The sequence below is a fragment of the Phoxinus phoxinus genome (genome assembly GCF_949152265.1).
Source record: "Phoxinus phoxinus genome assembly, chromosome: 24".
Lineage (NCBI taxonomy): Eukaryota > Metazoa > Chordata > Actinopteri > Cypriniformes > Leuciscidae > Phoxinus > Phoxinus phoxinus.
In genome coordinates this window covers 10,064,508-10,085,178 of record NC_136899.1, presented here as the reverse complement: position 1 = coordinate 10,085,178, position 20,671 = coordinate 10,064,508, and the positions used below count along the sequence as shown (strand labels likewise).

Sequence of the window (20,671 nt, the reverse complement as noted above, 5' to 3'; positions counted from 1 at the left end):
TATTTTAAAAACAAAGCAACAAAATATGAAATAAAAAAAGAATGGCAGACAATTAGGCCAAAGTGGTGCAAATAAAAATAGGCTACACAACATAATATACAAATGAAATAAACAGTGCTTTATTTTTTCAGCTACAGTGTATTTAACAGTGGCATTCAAGAAAGAAACTAAATGAACAAATATAAAAATAAAACACTACATATAGACATCACTGTATAAATTATACATTGATTCTTATTAAAGTTCTCAGTCAAGAGCAGTGAGTGATTTTCTCTTTGAGTTTTGTTGTTTTATTAACATTAAAGGATGAGTTTCCCCCAAAATGAAAATTGTCATCATTCACTCTCAAGTTGTTTTTAAACCTGAATAAGTTTCTTTCTTTCCAAGTTTCTAAGTTTACCCACTGATAAGAATGTGGGTAACCAACCAGTTGCTGGTCCCCATATATTATGTAAGTATATGTTTTCCTATGGAAGTCAATGGGGACCATGCATACAACTGTTTGGATAGCCACATTCTTGAAAATATATTCTTTTCTTTTTTTTTTTTGTTCAGCACAAGATGAACTAACATGTGTTAACATGTGATGTGTGAATGTACGTCGCGTTGTACAGTAGGCTATGTTGAGACGGAGGCGCCAAAACTGAACTGATAGAATGCACTGCAGCACGATACTTCGATATTTCTTCAAAAGCAGATCGTGGAGGCATTTTAATCGTCCACGATCAAAAAACGTGATATCGCACACCCCTAATGTACGCTATATTGAACAGCAGCAGCATGTCTTACTTGCTCACAGCAGCGTGTCATGTAGGCTATGTATTGGCAGTAGCAAGTCCCGTACTTACTATGTAGCAGCAATAACAGCAGCAGTGTAGCAAATCTATCCCACAAGACCAAATATAGGCCTATCAACATTGTCATACCCATTACCATGACAAACACTCTGAGAAAAAAATTACACTCAGAGTTGTCATGAATAAAATGGATGCCTTAATTGTGTTGAATATTTTTTAATGCGTTATAGGCCTACTGAAAAAAAGAATCACATGCATTAACGGGTTAATTTTGACAGCACTAATATACATTATAGTATACCGGTATATATTAGTTGTGATTAGTTATTTTATATATAATATACTAGGCTATGCTATATATATATATATATATATATATATATATATATATATATATATATATATATAGTATACACACTGACACACAGTGTCACACACACAGTGTCACACACACACACACACAATTTCCACGTAACAAAAAAAGTAATTTCAGTAAATAGAAAATAGTAGCCTACGTCCCCTCTTTGCTGTTCATATATTAGGCTCAATTATATTACGAAAGTTAAAACCGTGCCGAGAGCATTTAACAAAACAGTTGCTACGATGTTTCCCAAGCAAAACAGAACGTAAAAACTAAAGCAAATGCTTTACATTGATGTAAATCCTTGTTATTATGGCGTATGAATGCTCAGAGTCACTTGTATCTTGGCTTTCTCCCTTTTCCCTGTGTTCACAGACAGTTGCAAACAGTCTCTCCGTGCCCGAATGCCTGCTGCTCAACAGAGCCCGCCCCTGCTTGATAGCGATTGGTTAAAACATACTGTGTAGACCAACGCTATCGATTTTGATTGGATGGGTTGTTGTCAGACGCATACGCATGAAGACTTGCGTGAAGCTACGCCTCTCCCACATGCATAGCACGATGCGATTCATGTTTGCCTCGCTCAATCAGATATTACGATTGGATGCATGTGATCAAGCGTGCAGAGAAAATGCAATTTGCAATTGGCTCATGTGCTTCAAGGAGGGGTTAATCGAGATAACCCGGAAAAGAAGGAAGAACAGCGCCTCTCAGTTCCGAGTCCGACAGTAGACTGTCAGTGTTATCATGGGTAATTATACGAAATTTATTTGCTCTAGTCAAATCTCACTTAACCAGACATTGTGACAAGACAACACATTCTATATCAAGTTGCATTTAGTTTTGTAAAGAACAGGCATTGTTTACTCTCATGTCAGTCTAATAGTAGATTCGTGCTTCTTATCAATGCAAAATACATGCACCATGTACACGGTCGACAAAAAAAACCGATACTATATTTCAGTGTTATTATGTTGACGTATTCAACCACGTTGCATCACGTTTATGTTTTAGGCATTTTAAATGGCTTCATAAAAACAACAACTACTACTACTACTACTACTACTACTACAATAATAATAATACAGTAACAACATTACTTAATATATTTATTATGACAAACTGTGATTCTGATGTTATAATTAATAGTTACTTTTTTTAGATCATTATTCATTATATATTATCCCGCAACATCACAGATCATTTCGCGTTTCTAGTAATTTCCAGTTAATTTATGTGATGTGTTGATGTCAGACTGGGGAGTTCTCTACTTTGTAATTAGTTTGTGCATTTTCACCAATTTGACCCACTCAGGACTATTTGCGCACCTAGACATTATCTTGAGTTTATTTTTACTTCTTTCCTTTTCAAAAATCAAGTTTTCAGTTATCAAGGTAACCTAACAAACCTGTACAGGTTACTTGGCTGTCATGGATAATAATAATTAATCAACTACATTTAAATGAGATGTAAATTAGGAATTTTAGTAATAACAAGAACTTTAACTAGAGTGTATAAATAAAATGATGTTTCTCATTCAAGTTTTGTATGAAGTTTTAGTGTGATCAGAAATGTCGTCATGCACAGAATTAGGACAGCTGATTGCTGTGGGTTTGATAGAGCTGTAAGTGGCCCATAGCACACTTAACATAATGAATGGAGTTAAAGTCAGACTGCAGTATGATCTCAGCCCAGGTCAAAAGGTTGCTTATAGATTTGTGCCAGTGTTGCATTTAAATGGATTAAGTTTTAAAATGCAGACTAAATTGTTGGGTTGTTTTGCAGATGTGTTTGCAACCGAGCTTTAGTCTTTATTCCATTTGTGGGTAAAATGTTTTCCATATTGCTGCTTCTTTGTAAACAGGGAGGCTTTTAATATTACATTACATGACCATGCTAAGCCATATCTGGATGAGGGTGAGAAGAAAAACAATTCTCGTACATAAGCATGATTTGGAGGCAGGGTTTCATGATGTGGTGTCATGGAATAAGGATGGTGTGTTTGCTGTAACTGCTCCTAATGTTTATATATATATATATATATATATAAGACAAACATTTTATGCAAATACATCATCTCATAAAGGTAATGAAAAATTGCAGGACAAATGTATTTAAGCGATGATCTTTTATGTGGACACAGCAAAGCCTGACTAGCCTCTGTACACCATAATATGCATCTTCACAATTTTCTCATTTATTAACTGTTCTCTTCAGTCGTTCCTGCTGCCTCAGCCTTTAAATGTTTCATGAGTTTTTAAGCTGTTTTTTCTGCCTAACTCTATACTTAAATCTTTAAATCTTCCACCTTCATGCTAACTAAATCAATTAATTATTTTAAATAATTTACATTGTGCAAACAAGATTTAGCAGAAGCATATCTTTGTGTCAGACCTATAGCTGCTTTAAAAGACATTTCTAAAACATTAAGTTGTGTTAGATTGTGGCTCTTGCGATTCATTGGTAATTAGAGAAATGGGTCAGTCTGATGAGACATTAGGACCAGACCTTGAACCCCAAGTGCTTTTGCAGACATTCATATTTTATGATACAGACGTAGAACAATTAGAACAGTCACAGGATGGGTATTTTAGCAGTCCTGTAATCCCATTTCAGGATGACATCACCTTTAAAATTCAGAAACTGACATACCCATCAGTGTTCATAATAAAACGGATACTTCTGGGACAGAGTTAAAAGTTGAATGCTAAACAAGGAGACTGGCTAATTCTTCTGCCAGCTGAAAATGGCGCCAGAGCTCTGTAACCTTAATCGCGCCAATGATTATATAAAGGAAGCGGAGGTTTAAGACAGGGGTTTTAACTGAGTGACACCTCATCTGCCACTGGAAATACAAAGTGGCAACTAGCTTTTTGTAAGTTAAAACGTTAAGTGAAGGATAATAAAACCCCTCTGACATGTGATTTAATTTTTGTAAATGGCACTGAAATATTATATATACAGTGTATGTATGTATATCATCAAATATATGTACATGTCCAAACAAAAGTTTGTGGTCTAAGATTTTTAGAAAAATTTAGCGAAGCGAAAATGCATTAAATTGATCAAAAGTAAAAAGTCATTTATAATGCTACAGACTTCTATTTCAAATAAATGTTGTTCAAATGAAAGAAAAAGTGTATGGAAAAAAATTATCATTGTTTCCACAAAAAAATATTTAGCAGCACAACGGTTTTCAACATTGATAAAAAATAAATGTTTCTTGAGCACTAATTTGGCATAATAAAATGATTTCTGAATGTGACTGAAAACTGGAGAATATCTGAAATTCGGCATTGCCATCACAGGAATAAATGAAATTTTAAAATACATAAAAATAAAAGTTATTTTAAATTGTAATAACATTTCACAATATTACATTGTATTTTGTTCAAATAAATGCAGCTTTGGTGAGCATAAGAGACTTCTTTCAACAACAAAAAAATCTTACTGACAATAATATAATATTATTAAGTAAAAGTGTGTTGCTTTTTGTTAATTCTCTGACTTGCCGCAAAGGCAGACAGAATGCCAAAAGCAAGGTCAAGTGACCACAGGCCTCATAAAAATCTTCCGATTCCAAATTGTCCAGTCGCTGCAGGAATCTCATGGCCTACCGCGTTGTAATGCTAAGCCCAAGGTGACTCTGTGACCCAGCTTATCAGTTGCAGAACTGCAGGCCTGAGCCTCCAGTGGGCTGCCTCAGGAGAACATGTTTTATAGCCCGTGCCGGTGTCAGGCATTTGTCATTTAAGGATGCTTGTCAAGACCTTGACTCGGCTGATATAACCTTATATGCGTGTTCTCCATCCATTTTGCAGCCCGAAGATGGGCTCCATTTCCTAGAAAATTCTACTTATTTGTTGGAGTAGGGTTGATTGCGGGCCGTAAATAACAAAGTGGTCATATTGATTATAATATATAACTAATGAGAAAATCAGTTTACTTATTGTGTCCTATTGTTCATTCAGACTGATATTGTTTTAGTTAGGCCACGTTCTCATTGGCTGTTTGTCACGGGTGTTTTTTTCTATTGCGCTGTAACGTGTATGAATCACTGCGCTCCATGTAGGCCAGGTCTTCTGATTACAACAGAGGTAAACACAACCATTGATTACGAATTTGGCCGATTACATAAGAAGCATAGATTTTCAGCTCTCCGGTTAAAGCCCTGTACATTCAAATGCTTAATTTTTATAGGCAGTGCACATTGACAAAAGTGTCTAGTTGTTATATATTTGGCAAGTACTGCGAGTCTGAGAGAACATGTCAATAGTAATCCTGATATTGATAGCAGTCCTATAAGAGATGTTACTTGCCCGAGCTAACATCTATGTGATCCTCTAAATCATAATTACATTACTATTGACAGGCCCTTGACAATAGTCACATTACTATTGATAGGTTGCTGTCAATATTATGTTCTCAAATAAAACATATTCATTCATAACTTGTAAACTGTTCAATAAAAGCCTATGACGAGAACATGGAAAAGCAGTATCCCCAGAGTGGCCTGCCGCAATGATTTGTCTCACCTGGGCGAGTGCCGCCGTGCAGTGAAGGGTTTCTTTTTTCCCCTTAGCTGAGAAACTGTTGAGCTCGTCTGTAAACCTACAGTAGACACATTTGAAACATAATCAGTGGCCCAAAAGTGGAAGTTTTTTTATTATACAATAAACATAACTACAGTTCCCAACATCTGTTTAAAGCAGATAATTTTTCAACTGATTCATGAACATCTTGCATCTTTTTATTGTCCATTTCAGTTTCATTCCTAAATGGGTGCAGATGAACCTAAAGTATTGAAAAAAAAGAGTTGGACATGTTTTCAACTATTTTTATAAGCCAATTTATTGCAGATATTGTCCAAATCCAGTCCTAAGCTAAGAGGTGGTCACCACAGCCCCTGGCTCTCATTTTTTAACCATTGCGTTTAAAGAGATAAACTCAGCCCGATACAAACGCATTCCATGAAAAATTGCCAAACGTCACAGTTCTTAGATCCCTTATAAAAAGCCGTCAAAGTAAAGTAGTTCCACATAGCGGATGTTTACTGCCTTTCCAAGCCTGTGCTGTTGGGATAATCTCCTGTGATGTGATTTGTCCTCAGACTGAATCTCGAGAGGGAACAGCGTAAGACCTCCTGTGCCTCTGCCCTGCACAGCTAAAAGGGAATTTAGGATGGGTTTTACATGTGAAAAGTGATTTCAACTCAAATGCAAAAATGCATAACCATTTGCTTCTTCTGCTTGTAGCTGGAGCTGGAGGTGACAAGCCTTTCGCCAAGGCCAGCCCAAGCCCTTTATCTCGGGTTTTGAGAATCAGTCAGCTGGATGCTTTTGAACTGGATGGTGCACTGGAACAGCTTGTTTGGTCACAGTTCACCCAATGTTTCCAGCATTTCAAGCCTGGGCTTTTAACCCCTGTGGAACCAGAACTCAAGGCCCTTCTCCAGCTCCTCCTGTGGAGGTTCACAGTCTACTCCAACAGCGCCACCGTGGGCCAGTCACTGCTCAACATCCGGTATAAGAACACTCTGATCCCGGGGGAGAAGTACCGGCCCATGAGCCGACCACAAAAGTTTTGGTTCGCTCTGCTGACAGTTGGTGAAAACTGGTTGAGGGAACGCTCCAATAGTTTGTTCCTCAACCACCCTGCAGAGTCCAATGCACGCAAGGCCCGCAAGATACTCACCATCTTGACGGGCCTCACCAAAGTGGCCAGCCTGGTCAACTTCCTGCTTTTCCTCCAAAGAGGAACCTGTCCGACCCTTACCGAAAGGTTGCTGGGAGTGCAGCCCGTCTTCAGTCGACCTCAGGGCCCACGAGACATCAACTTCCAGTTCTTGAACCGGGAGCTACTGTGGCACGGCTTCGCAGAGTTCCTCATCTTCCTGCTGCCTCTCGTAAATATGTGGAAGCTGAAGGCCAGTGTCACCGCGCTGTTCTCCCCTCTGACTGACCTGAGGGGAACGAAGGGTTCGGATGACACTTACTGCACAGAGTGCGCCGTCTGCGGGGAGTGGCCCACAATGCCCCATTCCATCGGCTGCAACCACGTGTTCTGCTACTACTGCCTCAAGAGCCACACAATCGCTGATGTCTGCTTTACCTGCCCCAAATGTGCCACCAAGGCGGGAACTATAGAGCCGGTCAGGATTCACATAGGAACGGATCTGCATCCGAGTTGAGACTGTTCCTGCTGATTGATTGAGATACACAGACTGCAGTTTGAGTTTATCACAGAGATTGGTTGATGAAAGCATGTGGCTTATGCTTTTTGTTTTTTCTCCCTGAAACGAGAGCATTTGTTGCCATGAATCATGCAGAATTTTGTACAAAGAGACAAACTTAATGATGTAAAATTCTAAAACAACATAATTTGTGTCTAATTTATTCGGCCTCATTAAAGTTTGATAGAAATTGTGTATCAGAGGTCCACTTTTCTGCATTCTTAGATTGAGCGCCGAGCAAATGAATAAACATCAAAACAAGCCTTTGCTCAACTGCCTGCACGATCCAATTCCCCTCATCCCCTATGAAGAGAGAAATTTGCACAAGATCAAGGAGAGGCCGTGATAGCACCAGGGGGTAGTTGACTCGGATGCAGATTGACAGACATCCCATCATAATCTCCATGGCCCTTCTTAATACGCCAGTAAACTGTAACAAACCAGAGTAGGACGATGCAAGTTTTCGGGCATATTATGCTTTAAGCCTAATAATGACTGGGTATTTATTCAGCTGTTAACTTTCTCCAGTGAGCCATGCCTCAGGCCAAAACACATCCAAATGGACTCAGACCTGCTGGAAACTCGCACTTTTTCCCCCAGACCACATTGCCTTAATTGCCCATTGTGAAGACAATCAGTCACTTCTCTGGGCACGAGGGGTCTAGTGGTTTGCAAGATTTTGTCATTTTTTTGTAAATCGCTGCTCTCAAGTTTGCTGTGACAAAGACTTGAAAATTGGGACATGGCACACCGGTCTGCCCTCATGTGGGTTCATTGACATTATTATGCATATAGACGAATACACAGGATCACCAAGAAGTAGAGCTCTCACTATAAGCAGAACTATTCAAGTTTACTTGTGCACTGGGTTAGCAATGTCAAAAAGATGTTTAATGTGCAACAGCGAATGTTTATACCCTTTGTTTTGTTTCCGAGGATTAAAGGGATTTGCCGCCACTGTTCTGGAAATGTTCAGTAATGGTTGCCAATTTACAATATACACAACATATGGTTCTGGTGTTTTTCACATAGATCGGGTCCAGAGAACATCTGTCCTTCAAAATACATTTGTTTAATGACTTCAAAAGCATCCAAATATAATCTCGTAAAACACTTCATACTAGACACAATAGATTATTGTATTGTAGATTGATGTAGTTGCAACAAATGAGATTAGATTTTTACATTTGCTTTTTGTTAATCTATTAATAAATTTGTATAGATAGATATTTTTTCCAAGCAATGTCGGATATATAGATATAGATTTTTTTTGTTTGTGTGTAACGATTAAGTAATCTTTGCAACGATTAATTAAAGTATATTTTGCATTTAACTCGCTGTGAAGATGTTCAACCTTTTGAAAAACTTTGTAAAATACACTATATAAAAAAATTAGGGCTGGGCAACGATTAATCGCATCCAAAATATAAGTTTGTGTACATAATATGTGTGTGTACTGTGTATAATTATTTTGTATAATACACAAACGGACATGTGTATTTAAGAAAAATGTGTTATTAAAATATAAAATATGTATATAATATAAATTAATAATGTATAAATATATATACATACTGTACATGCAAATAGTTCTTAAATATACATGCGTATGTGTATTTATATATACAAAATAATTATACACAGTACACGTATTATGTAAAGAAATGCAAGGAAAAATCCTTACAACACATCTAAAAAGTCGGCCCTCATTTTGCATGTTATCTTCTCCAAATCTCATTTACACTCAGGGTTGCACTGTCTCCAATCAGTAATAAAATCTGCAGGCTTTGACACCATTTACTTTGGCGATTGCCCACGGGTTTTTGTTTCGTACACGTTGGGTGTTACAGTAGACAAGGCCAGTTTCACACTTTGATGAGTGATCCTGCTCATTACAATCGACACATTCTTGGTCCTTTGATGTCAGGCATTGAGTTCTCTGATTAACAGGTTTGAATTTAAAGAGCTCTATGTTAGACCGTAATGCTTTACTTACACTTTGCTGCTTTTCTTATTAAATAGTAGCATATGATGTATTCTATTTTATATCTGGGTTTAAATACAGTGACTGTTTGTGAGTTTGTTTTTGTGTGTGCTAGTCTGTGAACGGCAAAAGTCATTAAAACAAATAAAACATCTGAGATAAAATACTTCAAGCAGTTCATTGCCATGTGTTGCTATCTGCTCTAGACTCCTAACTAAATGTTATCACCTAAAGTTCATGGTTAAAAAGCAAATCTTGCACAGCTACTGGACAAACTTGTCAACGGTGGCCAATTATCTGTGTTTCTTCACTGTTGGAAGGGCATTTGCACTCTAAACCGGGAATATGGGGAATCAATGAGACTAAAAAAAAAAGATAGATTTCTTGACACCCACTGATTTCTCAACATAAATGGTTCACTTCGGACCAGCGGAACAAACAGCGATCGGTATCTCTTGCTATAATTGACCCAGTTTCTCGCTACAGTCAAACTTCCAAACACATTGCAGAATACATTTATATACATAATTGCTTTAAATGCATTGATTTATTACAATAAAGCTTGCATATGGAAAGTGTTTTTTGGCACTTTTGGCCTTATGGACCATGAGAAATGAAAATATACACTTTTTAAACTATGATAAAATGGTAACATTTTACAATAAGGTACATTAGTTAACATGAACTAATAATGAACTGCACTTTTACAGCATTTATACATCTTTGTTAATGTTAATTTCAATATTTACTAATACATTATTAAAATAAAAAGATGTATTTTTAACATTACTTAAGGCGAGACACTACAGGTGAATAGGGTACATTTTTAACTAGCAGATATCACCATGAAACTTTCCCAGTTGATTACTTTAAGATGAGAAAAAAATGCTGTAATTTAATGTTTAAATATGCAAATTAGGCAATATCCAATTAAATATGCGCTAATTTGCATATATTAAAAAAAATACAGAGGGATTTATGGATATCTATACTTTTGTTATCCTGTAAATCAGAATATACTGTCAATAGCCTTAAAAAAATATTTGCGACATTTTTATATAACATAAAATGTTATATAAATCAGGCTAGGAATAATATATTTACAAATCCCTCTGTAAATGTCTTCATAATATAACTAGGTACAAGACTGGAAAGTTTGGTGTATATAGGTGCTACTGAAGTGGAGATTGCGGACTTGGAGTATGAGAGAAAAGTCATTTTGAGAAAACAGCTTTAAAGATTTATCATCAGCCTATGAGATTGCGCATTCAGCCCTTTTACTTTCACGATTGGTTGCTGATAAAAAGGAAATGACCATATTTGGATCCTACAGCATTGTACAGCAGAGAGAGAGCTTTCTAACGTTAAGTAAGGGAGAATGTACATCCAGCCGGTTGTTATCTCAGAATAAACCCCGACAAGGTGATCAGGGCAGTCAGAACAGTTGTGAGCGCAGCAAGTTCAAACTAGCCGGACATTTAAGGGATACGGTACAGTCATACCACTTTTACACAGCATTTCGCTAAATAATTATGGGGATAAGAGATATTGGTTTGAGATGAAACTGTTTTGAAATCAGTTTGTTATCTTATAATCCAACAATAGTCACAAAATGGCAGCAGATGCGTTTGTATGTAATAAGAGAGTAAGTCCACGATACTGGAAGACATACATGTAATCAAATAATTGTACACAAAAGAGTTTAATATTTTATTAGCTCACCAAACACAAAACTTCCAAACAGAGAAAACATTCCTAACAATCATATGAGTCGGTGTGATCTGTTGTCAGCGGTTGTTATCAGCGAATAACATACCGCTGGATGGCTCGATTGACCAATCAGAATCAAGCATTCCACAGAACAGTGTAATAACAAAGATGAACAAATACAGTAACAAATGTATTGCTTGTGGTTAGTTCATGTTAGCTAATACATTTACTAATGCTAACAAATAAAACCTTATTGTAAAGTGTAACCGAACAAATAATACGTTCCCAATTTTCACAAATGAAATAACAATTTTTCTATTGATCATTTCACAAAAAAAATTAAATTATAAATCTTTTTTTTTAGATTAGATTTTTTTATTGTAAATATATATTTTTTACAAATATATATTTTTATGACCGAAAGCCTAGGACAGGGGTAAGAGGGCAACAAATTTTATATATAAAAGGTATGTGAAATCCAACAGACCAGCAAATAAATACTAAAATAAAGCCATGGTTTCCAGTATAAAACAAAAAGAAAAAGTTGTGAGTTTTCATAAAACATGAAAGTCCCTATAGTTGAAGAAAGGCCCTTTAACGGACAATCTCAACGGCATTTCTTCTCACTCTTTCTCACAGGGCCTCTCAATTCCAGGTTGATGCTAATGAATGCAAGTCTGCCACTGACATTATCTGCTGGTAACGTCTGAGGTGGAGGGAATGAGTTTGGCACGGTAAGTGATAGCCTCGCTGACTCCTGTGGAGAACTACAAAGACAGACTGCATGCCTGGAAGGAAAAGCCAATACCTGTGTGCCTCCACAGGCCCTCCGTTCATTGGCTGTGCCGGACTAGAGTGGCTTAAAGAGAGAATGAACGACAACGAGGAATTAAGGGGGATTACGGGCCAGTCTGCGCTGTAATGAGCCCGAGGTGAGGTGGGTTCTAGCCAGAGTCTGAGCAGGCCTCTCATTGATGTCTACTACACACAAAATTGCAAATAATCTGCAGACATCCTTCCAGATGTCCCCTTGAATTTCCTGCGGCTTAAGACAAATCGAAAGTGCTTTGAAAGTTTTGATAATCAAATAGCAAGTTTGATTGAAACCTTGCACATGGAAGAATGTAGCGTGCAGCCATCTAAAGATGTTTAACTTGTGCCCTAATGACAGTCCTCCCATCTCAAGGGAATTGTACAGGGATTCAGGGTAGAATGATACCTTCTCTCTCCAGACAGTTATCTGGTCATATAAGACTGAATTTCAGCATATTAGAATATAGCAATATTTTAGATTTTTTTTTATGTGCTGTATTTTCAATACAGTAAAACTTTAAAATTGTGAAATATTATTACAATTTAAAATAACTTTTCAATTTGAATGTATTTTAAAATGTAATTAATACATGTGATGGCAAAGCTGAATTTTCAGCATCATTACTCGAGTCTTAAGAGTCACATGATCCTTCAGAAATCATTCTAATAAGCTGATTTGATGCTCACGAAACATTTATAATTATTATCAGTGTCGAAGGGTTTCTTAGTGGGAACCACTATTTTTTTCAGGAATCTTTGTGAATAGAAAGTTCAAAATAACAGCATTTATTTGAAATAGAAATGTTGGGGGATGTATATATATATATATATATATGCAACATGACAGTGGCAGAGAAAAGGAGCGCAAATTATAGTTTAGACGCTTGCTGAAAATAGGCTGAACCCTCCAATATGCAAATCAAATGTGATGACAACATACAGCATACAGATGTTCATTTCAATGCAGCTGGCCAAGAAAATCATTTCCCCCCGTTCCCATGGAAACCATACTGCAAAAGGTGTCTGTCTGTGAACTTCAGCTTGAAATCACAGAGCCAGACGTGTCTGCGGAGATTAACCTCAGCAACAGAATTTGTTCTGTTTGCAAATTCCCCCCCGAAACATGGAAATACTGATCAGCAGGAGTAGAAGGGAAATTGATTTTCAAGCATGTTATCATTTCTTTTTACAGCAGTACAGATAGGCAGTGAGAACTTTCTCCTGCACTCTAAAAAATGCTGGGTTGTTTCAACCCAATGTTGGGTCAAATATGGACAAACCCAGCTGTTGGGTTACATTTTTTAATTACATTTTTAACCCAACGTTAGGGTTTGTCCATATTTGAAACAACCCAGCATTTTTTAGAGTGTGCTTTGCTGTCTCTGTATCCAATTTGCCTCCCTTTTTTACTGAACTTTCTTTTTTTTTTTTCTTTTTTTTTTGAAAAGCCTTTGATAATTAAAGCTTGTATACGATTAGAAAATTCCACACATTTTGGTGTTGGAGACCAGGGCACTTCTATTCACCAATAAAAAAACATACCTTTCCATGCTTTTCCCTCCACCAAAAAGGTCATTGTCAACCCACCCAAATGAAAGTCAACTCTAAGATATCTTTCAATCAGAAAGCAGGGACTTGTTCTTAAAAGACTGGTGACACTGCACTTGTGTGAGGACGGCCTGCCCTCTATATGCCCCGGCTGATTGCTTTGCATTCATGACAGCTGCGGCTCCGCAGAATGTACAATCCTGCATTCTCTTTTCTGCTCAAACATTTAAAAAGGCAAAAATTATTCCTCCTGAAACACATTCCATTTTGTTAAAAACAGATGCTGGATTTTTTAGGCATCTGCGTGTTATTTGTTCAGATTGAATAAACATCATACACTAATTTACAACAGAACTTCATCATCATGAACAAATTATAAATATGTAGATTTTAAACCTTACATCATGAAACTACTGGAAACTATATATATATATATAGGTAAATTTATGCAAGAATATTGCAACTATCCATCCATCCATCCATCTATCTGTCTATCTAATCATGAACACATTATAAATATGGAGATTTAAATGAATGGACATTTTTGTAATAAGCTTTCATCATGAAACTACTGGTGTACCGTATATATATATATATACATATATAGGTATAACTTTATGCAAGAATATTACAAACATCTATCTATCGATCATCTTTTTATCTATCTCATCATGATGAATAAATTATAAATATGTAGATTTTAAATGATGGATATTTGTGTAATAAGGTTTCGAAACTATTGGTGTATATATATTATAATTTGCAAATATATACATATAAAAATAATGCTTTCTATCTTCCAGCACGAAGCGTCTGAATATTATTTCCTTGATATTATACAGAGTTGATGGTTGCTCAAAAATCTTACTGAAACATATTTTTGTGCATGCATTTCTATCTCACAGCGGTGTTAGTGTTGCATCGCTGCATGTATTTATGTATTTATCCATTGAGAGGCACACAGCATGACCTACAGCCCCGCTCAGAGCATCTTGGGGGCTGGTATTCCCCCCGGGCCTCTCATCTTTTACTGTGCTGTGACAGAAAATGGAGGCAGCGAGCGCAGAGTGCTGCATTAAAAACCCTTTACCCATTGGTGATTTATAAGCGTCCGCCCAGCCAAGCCCACAACGCCACACCATCTTTCCTGCAAGAGGCCATTTGTGAATCTCAGCTCCGGGGGGGTCGGGTGCTTCATCACAAAGACCCAACTTCACCATGAGACGGTTGCACGTCTAATTTAGCATTTTAATAGTTATCCTCACCTATTCAATGGTGATGCAGTGTTGGTGAAGTAGCTGAGCAAGACGAAGTAGTACAATTATATGATATCCTCTTGTTGACACCAGTCCTGACAATGAATATTTGAATATGGCAATAGCAGAGATGAGGAAAGGACCAGGTATGTTTTTCATTGCGCACCTGAGTCTCAGGTCACCAGAAAAAGAAGAAAATAATAACTCTCCAGAGATGGACTGGGCTCTGTGTCCTTGAAATGGGCCAAAATAGAGGAAAAATGAATTCATACTAATTCTGAATCAATGGGGTGTGTTTCCCAAAAGCAACTATGGTCGCAAGTTCTGTTGAACTCTGTTGGTAACGGCGAATGCACCAAATCAATCAGCATATTATGATTTCTGAAGGATCATGTGACACTGATGATGCTGAAAATTCAGTTTGGCCATCTCAGTAATAAATTATATTTTATAAAAAATAGGAACCAGACTTTTTTCAAAAACTGAATTGTATTTATTTGTATATTAATTTGATATATTTGAATACACACACATACACACAATTATATATATAAAATCAAGTCTGACATTTGGTTAAACAAACGAGGAATGTTTGCTTATGTAAGATGTGCAGTCGTGTCATCTAAAGTGTGCATTGTGCTGGAGCTGTAACACACACACACACACACACACACACAGAAGAAAATAATGAAGATGATGTAAACTGGAAAAGATTTTAGGGTTTTGCGAAGGGTTGTTATGGCGATCAGTGGCAAATGTGCTGGCTTGATGTCTACATGATCCGGCCGGGCCACAGATAGACTAACGAGTGTGTGACGTTACACACGATTCTCTGAATAAACACAGCAAACACAGCTAAGGTGTTACAAGCATCCGTTTCATCACGAATCGACTTCCATATAATGTGTTTCAAGGCTAAATGTCAACAAATGACCATAAAACCAGTTTATTTCTGATGCCTTTTGGACAAAAAAATGATTCATAAACATACATACAGATCAAGAGTCCTATTAGCTTACATTAATTCAATGGACGGTCTGAGATCAATAAGAAATTAACAGCAAACTTAAAGCAAACCCTGTAGTCGATAATTGTATCCCTTAAAACTAATCTTTGATCATCAAAATGACATATTTAAAAGTTTTTTCATGCTTTAAAATAGCTTGAATGTAACTCTACACACTTGCTTCATTGAGTATACATCTATGAATATGCAAATTAGCCCCGCCTCCACTCACTCACACCAGCTCAGAGATCCACTCGTTGACGATCACACGTTGACGTGGTTGGTTACAAGTTTGTGACGCCAGAAACACCAATGCTTTCAAACTGCGTTTTTGAGACTGTAATGTTTGATGAAGATTGTGACAATAACCATATTATGGGGAAAATGCAAATACAGTCTGATCATTTGAGCTCTGACCTGTGATTTCCCCTTCTCACAGATCTGAGAAACTTTTTGAGTGGTAAACAGGTTAGAGGGCAAAATGCATGTAATCCAAGTCCCATGTTTGGAAATGAGAGGGTCTTTTGTGTAGCACAGGCGTGCGATGCACTGCTTTTGTGATTTACATATGGCTGTGCTCTTTGTAAATATGCAGAGAGGACTCAGACAGGCACTGCCAAAACACACAACCGCTCTCGGAGAACACAATGGCTGGCCTCTTGTTCAACATCTTTGCAATGAATAAATGAATAATGTTGCACCAGAAGAAATCTGCAACAGGCATGCAGGACTCTGATATTCAGAGTTCGAATATGCATAACACGGAAATGTTTTGTGTTGTACAATGAATGGCGGAGATAGAATGCTGGCTTCAGACTGTCTACTGTAAACATCTTTTAGTAAGACATTTAAATTATTAAAACAAACAAGCAATCATATCTATATTGTTGACCTGTGACATTGACAGACTAACAACATACTGTCGTTTAAAAATATATTTTAAATAATATATATATATATGTATGTATTTATTTTGTGAATTTATTTATTTTATATATTTATGCTAATTTACAACAGAACCATCTGTGAGCTGCATCATCATAAACAAATATGTAGATTCTAAATGATGGACATTTTTGTAATAAACTTTCCTCAATATACACACACACACACACACACACACACACACACACACACACACACACACACACACATGCGCACAGTACTGGTCAAAATTTAGAAACATTACTTTGTTTTATGTTTTTGTATCTTATGCTCAACAAGCCTGCATTTATTTGTTACAATTTTTTATCAAAAATACAGAGGAAAAAAACAATTATTTTGAAATATTATTACAATTTAAAATAACTGTTTTCTAATTGACTATACTTTAAAATATGATTTATTTCTGTGATGCATGGCTAAATTTTCAGCATCATTAATCCAGTCTTCAGTGTCACATGATCCTTTAGAAATTATTCTTTCTAATATGCTGATTTGATACTCTGTTATTATCAATGTTGGAAAAAGATGTGCAGCTTAATATTTTTTCTTAATTACTTTTCATACTTTTTCAGGATTCATTGATGAATAAAAAGTTAAAAAGAACAGAATTGATCCAAAATACAAAACATTTCTAACAATATAAATCTTAACTATCACTTTTTATTAATTTAACACATCCTTGCTGAATGAAATTATTAATTTCTTTCAAAAAAACAAAATAAAAATTACTGAGCCCAAACTTTTGAATGGCAGTGTATATTGTTACAAAAGATTTCTATTTATAAATGCTGTTCTTTTTTCTTTTACTTTTTATTCATCAAAAAATCCTGAAAAAAGTATCAAAGGTTATAAAAAATATATATTAATAAGCAGCACAGCTGTTTCCAACATTGATAATAAATCAAATGATTTCTGAAGGATCATGTGACGCTGAAGACTGGAGTAATGATGCTGAAAATTCTGCTTTGCATCACAGAAATAAATAATATTTTAAAGTATATTAAAATAGACAACCATTATTTTAAATTATATGAATATTTAAAATTTATTTTTACAGGTTTTTCTGTATTTTTATCAAATAAATACAGGCTTGAGCATAAAAGACTTCTTTCAAAAACATTAAAAATAGTCATGTTTTCAAAATTTTGACTGGTACTGTATATATATATATATAATCACCAAGAGTCTGAAACAACTGAAATGGTTAATGAATAAATTAATATACTGTACAGTTTCTGTTTAATATAACAAAGAAAGACTGGCTACGGTTAAAGGAGAACCCCTGATCACCTTTACATCATTCACTCATAATGTCAAAAGCGTCCAAGCGCTCATAAAAATTCAGGCCCCAGCTTAAATTCTTTTTAAATTGTATTTAAAAAGTTATGAAACATGACATGTTTACTGCGGTTGCCATAGTGTTGTTTCCCGTGTAAGAAACAATTAAATATGAATATTGTATAATGCAGAGCCTCAACCAATTCATGGCGGTCCCAGCGGAACATGCGCTGGAAGTAAATTAAGAGAAGGATTTAGGGTTTGGCATCGCTGCTTCCCTCGAGCAGACATCGTGAAGAAAAGCAAATCCAAACTGCTTTACATTAATATTTACAGTAATGCTCTTAGCAGACACTCTCTGACCAAAAGAGACTTTCAAGAAGTTTCTACTATCTAGATTTCAAAAGTCAATAAATCAGTGACAAAAGTGACATTTTAATGAATTAACTCTTAAAAACTGTTCACTACTACTTTACACTTGCTTTCACTTCAAATAAACGTTGTTTATGCATTTGCTTAAAGCACAAAAGTGTATATATATAAATATACTACTGTGTTTTTGGTGCATTCAACTTTATCTGTCCACCTAAATCATAGTGAGAAGGAAAAAGTGCATATTTCACTTTAGTCACCATCCAGACCTTTATGACATCACAAACAGGGTTTGTAAACAAACAACAACAAAAGATTAGCATATATTCATCTCTAGTGAGCGGATGTTTACATCGGTGTCCTTGTGATGATATAAAACCGGACATTTGTTTTTGCATCTCGCCGTCTATGCATCTCGAACAGATTTTGCGTAATTCAAACAGACTTAAGGTTTGACGGGTTTGACAAAGCATCTGCTCTTTCAGCCTGCCCTCCCTTACACAGATGAAATATCCACGACAGTGTGTTGATTTAAGGAACATAAAAGCTGAAAGTTAGAAAAGCCGCTTTCCTATTCAGCAATCTGAAGAGTGAACTTTGAGGAAGAAAAAACATGCAGTCTGAAGCATAACAGGCATTTTATATAACAAAAACTGGAACTTTATGCACAATTCAGAAAGCTAACAAAAAGAAAAGAAAAGATGTGTCTTTTGTAATATCAAATGTACAAAAAACGCCTTGCTGTTCTTTAAACATCGTCAATGCCTCAGGTGTTCAACAATTCACGGTGTTTCTTCAGATGTATGGCCTCAACTCAAATGCATTGAACATCAGCAGAGAAGTATTGTTTTGTTTGGGAGAAGGAAATAAGACATTTCTCTGTGAGGGATGGTATCATACAACTAGTTTTATCGGTCTTAAGCAATAGTGTCTCCCAACCTTCATCTCGAGCCATCTGGGAGGTGTGGTTTTCTGAGCATATCAGAAAAGCGAACAGAACAATCTGCCTGCGAAGTCCCAGCGGGTTCCAAACCGCATCTTTTCTGCGAGCATTTGTTTCAGAGGTGTAGCTCTCTGGCTTATTTAGACATCTCCCAGGTCTCCTTACTCTCCCATTCCTTAGATACTTGTGTTTGTTGAGCGCATCGCCTACATGGATGGATATTGGCAATGTTAGGAGCTTATTTCACTCTCAGGATGGAATAATTCTTTTATCTCTACAGCTTTCCTCCATATTTGTCCGCGGTGTGCTGTTGGGGGGGATATTATATATCGTATTGAAGTTTGAAGTCTCAATGAGGTCTCTCTTATCAGCTTTAATCCTGTTTTCATCTGGCCTTTTTTGAATTAATGCGAGAGGACAGTATAAAGTGAAAACAACGTATTAGGAGAGAAAGTAAAATGAGATTTGGACTCAAACTTGCGAGAACACAATAACTTCATGTTGCGAATGTTCATGTTACTTCGCTATTGCTGTGATTCTTCTTCTAAAAAAGAAAAGGTTAAACTTATGGTTAACTTTCAGCTTCTTTGTGACTTAACCACACATTTATTAGAAAATACATATTTTGAATTTAACATCTTATAGCTGCTTAAGTCAGACACAAATGCACTTCTGATGAATGCAAATTGGAATGGGAGAACTGATCTATCTCTGTCGCAAATGCAGATATGTTCTATTAATACAAGGCCTCTACAGTCAGGCCAGCATAAATTATTAGCAATTTTGTTCCTCGAATGTGAACACACACATCTGGTGGGACTGCTCAGGTGCACATGGTAAATGAAGCACAGGTGTAGGGAGCTAGTTTATGAATCAAAGAACAAACTAAAATAGCTCTTGTGATCACTGCTGAGAGTAGGAGATTTAAAAAGAGGAAAGATGAAAGGAGGACATAATATAGAAATCTATGAAAAAACAAGCATGCAAGAAAACAAATAGAGGACAAAATAGGATTGATGGATAGATGGATGATTGATGGATAGGGTGGACTTGATATCACTAAGTACATGTTCCTGAATCAACATTGTTGACCCTGGAACAACATTCCAATAATCCAATCAGAATTGAGAGAAAAGTTGGGTAGAGTTAGATTTTCGGACAGGAATGTTGTTCCAGAATCAATAAAATATGTTGATCAAGGAACATGTATTACTTGGAAAAAATGACGATAGATAGATTAGATAGATAGATTAGATAGATAGATTAGATAGATAGATAGACAATAGATTCTAGATAGATACTGTAGATGATAGACAGATTATAGATAGATAGATAGATAGATAGATAGATAGATAGATAGATAGATAGATAGATAGATAGATAGATAGATAGATAGATAGATAGATAGATATTTTTGGCACCGATA

General features: G+C 36.2%; 1 protein-coding gene across 1 annotated transcript; it reads left to right on the top strand.

Moving 5' to 3' along the window:
• The first annotated feature begins 1,668 nt into the window (after positions 1–1,668).
• Positions 1,669–8,892, top strand: pex2 (peroxisomal biogenesis factor 2). The gene is made up of 2 exons (XM_079601055.1): positions 1,669–1,909; positions 6,414–8,892. The coding sequence occupies exons 1-2, from the start codon at positions 1,906–1,908 to the stop codon at positions 7,346–7,348; spliced, it is 939 nt and encodes a 312-aa protein (XP_079457181.1). The 5' UTR covers positions 1,669–1,905; the 3' UTR covers positions 7,349–8,892.
• Positions 8,893–20,671: the final 11,779 nt, after the last annotated feature.